The sequence below is a fragment of the Lagopus muta genome, chromosome 29, assembly GCF_023343835.1.
Source record: "Lagopus muta isolate bLagMut1 chromosome 29, bLagMut1 primary, whole genome shotgun sequence".
NCBI lineage: Eukaryota > Metazoa > Chordata > Aves > Galliformes > Phasianidae > Lagopus > Lagopus muta.
The window spans coordinates 103,217-111,680 of NC_064461.1; the positions used below are offsets into that span (position 1 = coordinate 103,217).

At 50.7% G+C, this 8,464-nt stretch overlaps 2 protein-coding genes across 2 annotated transcripts; both read right to left on the reverse strand.

Moving 5' to 3' along the window:
- Positions 1 to 763: 763 nt before the first annotated feature.
- Positions 764 to 1,452, reverse strand: LOC125685624 (uncharacterized). Its single transcript, XM_048928887.1, has 2 exons — positions 1,435 to 1,452; positions 764 to 1,387 (listed from the first exon to the last, which is right to left on the reverse strand). The coding sequence occupies exons 1-2, from the start codon at positions 1,450 to 1,452 to the stop codon at positions 764 to 766; spliced, it is 642 nt and encodes a 213-aa protein (XP_048784844.1).
- Positions 1,453 to 4,544: 3,092 nt separating this feature from the next.
- On the reverse strand, positions 4,545 to 6,419 carry LOC125685934 (loricrin-like). The gene is made up of 4 exons (XM_048929426.1): positions 6,155 to 6,419; positions 5,930 to 6,067; positions 5,465 to 5,842; positions 4,545 to 5,284 (listed from the first exon to the last, which is right to left on the reverse strand). Exons 1-4 carry the CDS (start codon positions 6,417 to 6,419, stop codon positions 4,545 to 4,547), a joined length of 1,521 nt encoding a protein of 506 aa, XP_048785383.1.
- Between the last annotated feature and the right edge of the window lie 2,045 nt (positions 6,420 to 8,464).

Below are 8,464 nucleotides of genomic sequence, written 5' to 3' on the forward strand. Positions count from 1 at the left end.
CGCACAGTGCCACGAAGCAGGTTGCTGCGAGCAACAAAACCAGCTCGCTGGAGTTGCCTCACACTGTTGGTGCAAGCACATGTCTACGTGCTCAGCTTGCGCCATCTCCTGCAATCTGCCGGATGGGGGCCGGCCATGAAATCGGTCCCAGTAAACAGAGCTGCATTCTCAAGGTCACGTAGTAAATAATAATCATGGGGAAATCACCTGGGCATTCTGCAGCTCTGCTCGTAGGGGCCGGGCTGCGTGCAGTTCTGAAGGGCCCCATTGGGAATGTGGGAGCAGCACGATGGGCTCTGATGTCTGCCAGAGCCAGGAAGCAGCTTTTCCTGCTGTTGTAAACAGTGTATCTTAACTGTGTTAAAATCAACGTGATATTTAATTAATTTAGTTGTAAAGTACATATCGTTTCAATAGGAAAATCAATCTTCTGTAGCCCATCTTGAAGTGATCTCTTTGGATGTCTTGTACATATGCCAAATGAAGGAGGGAAGAATGAAGCAAATTATCCTGATGCTGATGTTCCTATAGAGCGTGAGGTTTGATTTCCCAACCCAAGAGAAAAATGAGAAGAAGGAAGGAATCTTTTCCCAACCTATGAGAAAAAGGAGAGGGTGGAAGGGATTTTTTCCTCTCACTGAAGCACAGATGCCCTTCCCGATGCTGGAAGAACAGCCTGATGGGAGGAATGCAGAGCTCCTGGTCCGTGGCAGAAGTCGCAGCGTGGCACATCTGGAGCACAGAGTGAGATCTGCAGGGTCCTTCATTTCTTCTGGCTGGGGGGCCACTGGCAGCTCTGTTTGATCTGTTGGGGCTCAATGTCGGGAATGACCACGGGGCACTTCTGCTGCATGACCTGTGCCATCCCAGCACCTCCAGAGCTGAGCTCTCCCCCGGTGCCATAGCCTGATGCTCCACCATACATCCCCTGTCCAGCACTTGTGCATACAGCCTTTTGCCTCTGCGATGCATCGTACCCATAGCCAGAACCTCTCCCAACACCCAATTTCCCACCGTAGCATCCTGACCCTCCGCCGCCTGCTGAACCACTCACTGTACCCCATCCTGTGTCCTCAGTGCCATATCCCACTGCCCCCCCGGGGCTGTAGGTTGGGACTGTCCCTCCTGTTGTGCTCCATCCACGTGGCCCCTCACTATCGCCCCCAGATATTACAACAACCCCATCGCTGCTGGGCGTGCACCCCGCTGTGATGCTATAGGGGAAGGATGTGGGTGCAGCTCCCCGGCTGTAGATGATGGAGCCCTCTCCGCTGCAGTAGATGGAGCCACGTCCTTGCAGGCTCGAAGTGCCCCCGTAGTGTGAGGAGATGCCATTGCTGTAACCCCTGTTCCGACGGGAGCATCTCCCTCGGAAAAATTGAAAGATCTGAAAGAGGAAAAAGAAAACAACACCCGTTATTGCTTCATTTTTACACTATGGTGGTGTCCCATGGCAACGCTCTGCTCTTCTTCAAATAGGTGAACATTCACTGGGACATTTTCTGTTTCCTATCTCTAGGCTGCATTTCGGGAGAATCAAAAGCTGAACTAATTGAACACCTCAGAACTGCTGCAGTTTCGCCCTCTCAATCCTCAGGCTGAGCTGTAAAGATAGCACGGATTATCCCTGATTCTGCTTTTAAAGTGTTGCAAAAGCGGTGTATCAGGATTTCCAAGCAAGGCGACATTGCTGGCTGCATTGTTGTATCCACTGCATTCCCAATGGGCTTTAGATAAGCAGCACAGCCGTGAGAGGTGCGTAACCACCATGAAGGACAACACAGACTTGTCATTAAATCATATCAAAGAGATGTCCCGCACCTTATAAACATGTTGAAAGCATTGATGGCTCTGCCGGTCCCAATGTGCCGAGCCCACCACAGCCTTAGCTGGGTGTTCAGCCTGCTTGTGGCTCCCAGTGGTCCAATTTCACCTCTCCTCCCAGCAGCAAAATGGGAGTGCAATAATGGATGCACCGTAGCTAGAAGCACCAGAACGGTGCTAAGGATGCTCAGGCAGTGGGGTACTGTTGCAGATACACCCCAAGATCCCAAATGAAGCCATCCAACTCCCATGAATATGCCATCATAAAGCTGCAGAAAAAGCAGACTTACCCTCCTCAGCCATCGGAAACACATTTAGAAGGTTAAAGTTGACTGAACGAAGAGCTTTAAGACACTGGAACTTTTATAAGGTGTTCAGCATAGATGGGAAGTGAGACACGCAGAGGAATGGCAAGGATTTATTTACCAATCAAACACTGATCTCAATGTTTGCTTTGACTCATGACAACTGATCAATATCTCCCCGTTGTCCTGCATGAGGCAGTAATTGCTACTCCTGCTTAATAACCCCATTTTTCTGCATAATTACTTTATTCCTGTCCTCCTGCCCCAAACAAGGACCACTGCGAGGCAGATCTGCTGGGGGAGGTGGGTGGGAGTGTGGGTGTAAGAGATGCTAAGCATGAGGATTGGTGCATGCAGGACAGAGGGTGGCAGTGAGTGGAGAAGGGGCAGAAAGATGTGGTTCAGCAGCATGACACCATTTGCAACACAGGCGTCACTGCAAGGGCAGATGGGGTCAGCAGGTACCCAGGATGGAGAGGATGCAGCCCAGGGCTGCACACAGCACCTGATCTCTCCATCCTTTCACTGATGGCTCCAGAGAGACATTTGCCTTTGAATCAGAGTAAAGCAGCCAGCTTGGGTGATTTGTGAGGATGCGACAGAGATAACCGCAGAGATTTAAATGACCAGACATCTAAACCCACTGTGGCAGGATTATTCCTGGCATGTAGGAGTCATCCACCAGCTGCCTTCCTTCTGCATCTACCTGTGCTGTGCCCTTGGGAAGACCACAGACCCAGGATCTGATGGGATGTGCTGGGGATATGCAGTGGCTGTGCTGGTCCCACTGCCTTGCATGGTGTCCACACAGTGTCCGTGCTCAGCTCAGCTCGTGGTGCTGGACCAGATCTGTTCAACTCTGAGCAGTTTCCCCAGAGGGGCAGGGAGTCCCGGCTTTGGCAATAGGCCACATTTACTGGACAGCGAGCAGCACAAAGAGGTGGTGCTGCTGCCCTCAGCATTTCATTTCAAAGCAGGTTTCCAAACACGGACAAGGAGGAATTAAGGCCTGGAGGCATGGTGTGTCATGCTTTCACAGCCTAAGGGCTGTGCTGCTGGCTTTATTTCCTTCTGCTGGCCCAGGGATCATTCATCCAATGCAGCGTGGGAGGCTTTCTTCCGGGCAGAGCTGTTCTAAGTTTTGCAAAGCTGGATGGGAAGGTGTACCACAAGGACATGGACATTGGTATGGCATTGGGCCACTCTGGGCAGCAATAACTGCTAATTTGGACTTCCACTGCTTCAGGTTGGAACCCAACAGCCTCAGCTGCACCATCCAAAGCTCTGTGTTGCTCCACAGGCATAAACAATGGGTGCTGCTGCCCCAGAGGAATCAAAGCCATGAGCTGGGGTGACAGTGAAAGGGAAACATTAATGCAGGAGTCAAGTGGACAATGGAAGCTGTGGGTGTTTGATGCTTTAGGACATATTGTTGATCTACTTTGGAGCCCAGAGGAAAAGAAAGGTGCAACAGCCTCCTGGACTCTGTGGTGCATTGGCTTTAGAGCTGTGACAATGCAATGCTGAACTTCTCAATGGAGGACTCAATTAACTTTCCAGATATATTTCCTACTACCAAGATAATGAGATGCTGTATGAGAAAGCAAGAAAAAGTAAACTCAAAAATAAGTCTACTTTGCGATGTCATGATTTTTATTAGGTACTATACATGCTTATTGAAAATACAGCAGAATTTGAGCAAATAATTCACAAAAACAGCATGGGGCAGAAGTTTGTTAAGCCTGGAGTTCATGGCATAGCAATGGAGCATCAAGGGTTGAGAAGAGGACGTGTGGTGGGGAAGAAGACAAACATGGGAAATGGGACAAGGTAGCAGAAAAAGGCAGGGCTGTTATTGCTGAGTGCTGGGCTGCCGGGGGCGTTCACTTCTGCTGGCCTGGTTCTGCTTCAACTGGTTTACTGTTGTCTGCACTGAAATCCTTTCAGGAAACCCAGAGATTGTGCTTTGCTTCCTCATGTGGGAAGGGGAAACAAGTGGAGCTATTCACCAAGTGCAGCTTATGTGGATATTAATGAGGGACACAGACCATTTGCTCATGCAACAATGGCTCTCCTAAGCAAGACCTGTTAATACCCATAAGCTGCAGCACTGAAGGCTGAAGGTTTCTCAGCAGAATGCATTCAGGAGATTATTCACTGAATGAAAGTATATACAATAAAAGTAAAAGGAGACTGAGAAAGAATAAAAGCAGCGCTGCAAAACCAATTCTTTCTGAACACAGGGTTTTTTATTGCACTTCACATTGGAGGATGAGAAAAGTCATTAGGGAGTTCTCAACGTGGGGATGCAGGATCAATGGACAAGAAGAAACGAGGTCATATGGAGAGGCAGGAGGACAAGGTAGCAGAAAAAGGCAGGGCTGTTATTGCTGAATGCTGGGCTGCCGTGGGCATTCACTTCTGCTGGCCGGGGAAGTAGCAGGCCTGCTTGGTCTGGTGGCTCTCGATGTGAGGAATGACAATGGGGCATTTCTGCTGCGAGGACTGGCCGTACCCACCACTGCCTCCTCCAGAGCCGATGATGATGGTGTGGCCTGAGGAACCGCCACTGCCCCCACTGGAACTCCCACCACAGCATCCAGAAGCTCCTCCACTGCTGCCACCTCCTGAAATTACGATCTTGCCTCCAGAAGATCCACCACTGCTGGATCCTCCACCACAGCACCCCGATGAACCTCCTCCTCCACCTCCAGAGCTGATGATGATCTTCTGGCCTGAACCCCCACTGCCGTAGCTGGAAGAGCCATAGCCGGAAGAGCCACCACCGCAGCATCCAGAGGATCCACCACTGCTTCCACCGCCAATGATGCTCTTGGATCCCGAGTAACCACCACTGCTGTATCCTCCTCCTGTGCCATAGCCTGAGGAGCCTCCACCGCAGCAGCCAGAGGATCCCCCACTGCTCCCACCTCCTGAAATTATGATCTTGCCACCTGAAGACCCACCACTGCTGGACCCTCCACCACAGCATCCAGAGGATCCACCACTGCTGCCACCTCCTCCAATGATGCTCTTGGATCCTGAATAACCACCACTGCTGTATCCTCCTCCTGTGCCATAGCTTGAGGAGCCCCCACTGCAGCAGCCAGAGGATCCCCCACTGCTCCCACCTCCTGAAATTATAATCTTGCCACCTGAAGACCCTCCACTTTTGGATCCCCCACCACCGTAGCATCCAGAGGATCCACCACTGCTGCCTCCGCCTCCAATAATACTCTTGGATCCTGAGTAACCACCACTGCTGTATCCTCCTCCTGTGCCATAGCCTGAGGAGCCTCCACTGCTCCCTCCTCCTGAAATTATGATCTTGCCACCTGAAGACCCACCACTGCTGGATCCTCCACCACAGCATCCAGAGGATCCACCACTGCTTCCACCCCCTCCAATGATGCTCTTGGATCCCGAGTAACCACCACTGCTGTATCCTCCTCCTGTGCCATAGCTTGAGGAGCCCCCACTGCAGCAGCCAGAGGATCCACCACTGCTCCCACCTCCTCCAATGATGCTCTTGGATCCTGAATAACCACCACTGCTGTATCCTCCTCCCACGCCATAGCCTGAGGAGCCTCCACTGCAGCAGCCAGAGGATCCCCCACTGCTTCCACCTCCTGAAATTATGATCTTGCCACCTGAAGACCCACCACTGCTGGATCCCCCACCACAGCATCCAGAGGATCCACCACTGCTTCCACCTCCTCCAATGATGCTCTTGCCACCAGAAGACCCACCACTGCTGGATCCCCCACCACAGCATCCAGAGGATCCACCACTGCTCCCACCTCCTCCAATGATGCTCTTGGATCCTGAGTAACCACCACTGCTGTATCCTCCTCCCGTGCCATAGCCTGAGGATCCTCCACTGCAGCAGCCAGAGGATCCCCCACTGCTCCCACCTCCTGAAATTATAATCTTGCCACCTGAAGACCCACCACTGCTGGATCCCCCACCACAGCATCCAGAGGATCCACCACTGCTTCCACCTCCTCCAATGATGCTCTTGCCACCAGAAGACCCACCACTGCTGGATCCTCCACCACAGCATCCAGAGGAACCTCCTCCTCCTCCTCCTCCTCCTCCTGAGCTAATGATGATCTTCTGGCCTGATCCCCCACTGCCACCACTGTATCCTCCTCCTATGCTGTATCCTGAGGAGCTCCCACAGCAGGAGGAGCCCTGTGCCTGGTAGCTGGAGGAGCTGCCCCCACTGCAGCATCCCCCAGACTGGGAGGATGACTCGTGGCAGCCTCCGGAGCTCTGTCGGGAACACATCTCTGAGCAGCGGTCCTGCAGGAAATCACATATTTGTTACTAATAAAAAGACACTACTATCAAAATGATCTCAGCCAATACGGCTATTGTTCCACTGAAAGGATAGTTCCCAGAATTCACTGAATTTCCTTACAGATAATTGTCTTCCATTTATTCCAACCACATATAATGCCTTTACTATCAAGACTGCACAAGACTACTGAAGACAGTCAACATAATCTCCTGAATTTAGAGTCTTTTATTCCATAAATGTTCCCTCTGGATCTCAGTCCTTAAGATTTCCAGTATCATATAGCGATCCTTCTTCAGCTAATATCCGCAAGACATTTACATTTACCAAAACAACACCCCTAAGCTTCAAGCCACCACCCATCTGGTGTGCTCCACCAAGGCATTTCTGTTTTGCAAGCACAAAAATCAGAAGAATTGCTCCCATATGCAGAAATGGACTTACCCTTCTCGGTTCTGATGACACGTTCAACGGCGCAATGCTGAGTGAGTGATGCGCTACGGAACCAAGCAACTTTTATACTGCCTCTAGTTTTGCTAAGTGGGTTGTGAGGCATCCAGAGGAATGATGATGGGTTTATTTACGAACAGACTGTGCTCCTTCAGGCCAGTTGTCCTCTTGACTCATCGAATCAGATCAATTTTTTTCCCTTGCATCACTTCCTAGGCTACTCAAAGTCTGGGTGCGGATCTCATGTGAGCTCTGCTCCCGTGGTTGTGTTTGAAGGTAGGAGCTGCGGGGCTCCAGTGCCCTGCACGTGACCTAGGGGATGCTGCTGGGATGGTGTGAGGACTTGTGTTTATTATTCATTACAATCACAGAATCACAGAATCTTTGAATCATTGAAACATTGAATCACTCAATCATTGAATCATTGAACCATTATGGTTGCAAAAGACCATTAGGATCAACTACTTGAACCACCAACTCATCACTGCAATGGAGATATCTGGAAGAAAGGATAGAGCTGCAGTAGTTGGGAGTGCTGTTGCTGGGGTGGCAGAGGGGAGTAGGGATTGCCCACATGCTTGGACACCTCACCGTGCCAATCTAGCATGGATCATTTTTTTGCATGTCCTGCTATGGGCAGTACAGAGGTCAGGTAGGATTTACGCTGCCTCTTGGAATTAGGGGTGATACCTGCTCCAGCATAGAACCCAAGTGCTGGAGGTGAAGAGTAGAGGCCCCAGCCACTGGCCAGTGCTGGATCCATTCCTGCATGCTGCTTGGTGCAGCTTGGCAGGGTCCTTGTGTCCCACTTGGTGCTTGGTGATTCCCTGGGCACTGTCCTGGCTGGATCGCCTGGATGTGATGGGCTTGGGATGCATCCACAGCCATCAATTGCAAGGGGTTGAGTTGGGTGGGGGAGGTCACACCACTGCAACAGGGCTGAAACTGAAAGCAGCAGCATGGGTACCTCTTCATTCCCACCCAGTGGGTCTATCAGTTCCCCCAGAATTTCTTTCTCTTTGGTATTTACTCTCAAAGACTACTTTTCTTTTAAAAATTAGCCAGCCTGTTTGAAGCAGTAATAAAATGGAGAGTGGAGCGGCCAAGGTTGTCTGCCAGAAGAATTAAATATTACTGTTTATTTTACATCCCGCATTGCAACTGTTAATTGACAGAACGTACCACATCAAAGGAATCACTTCCCATAGGGAAACTCCCTCTGAAGACTCATACCTGAAGCAGTGTTTTATCCCTGTGTGAGTGAGGAGCTCCCCAGTTATTCCAGGCTTGGCATCTCAGCACTGGAAGGGGCTGTCTGATGTCCTGTCCCTGATGCTGGATGCTCCAGGAGCTCAGAGCTGGAGCCAATGTTTAACAGACCTCGTGTCTCTTAGTGCAGCCATGAGCAGCAAGAACTGCTTCATCATTCAAGGGGCTCAGCCTCACACTTGTGAAGGTACCCTGTAATTCTTTGAACTAAAGTGTTAAGAGCTTTCGCATTTTCCCTCTCATATCTACCCCTTCCTTGGGCATCGTGTGGTACCTAGGTGAAGGAGACTTTTTCCAATGTTCAACTTTGGGGTAC

What these genes read in the sequence shown, in the direction of transcription:
- LOC125685934 (XM_048929426.1), bottom strand. Translation starts at nt 6,419, where the DNA reads ATGTGTTCCCGACAGAGCTCCGGAGGCTGCCACGAGTCATCCTCCCAG. An exon ending in CAAGAGCATCATTGGAGGAG is followed by an intron (nt 5,843 to 5,929) that starts GTGGGAGCAGTG and finishes TCATTGGAGGAG; the next exon opens with GTGGAAGCAGTGGTGGATCC. An exon ending in CAGCAGTGGTGGGTCTTCAG is followed by an intron (nt 5,285 to 5,464) that starts GTGGCAAGATCA and finishes GAGGGTCTTCAG; the next exon opens with GTGGCAAGATTATAATTTCA.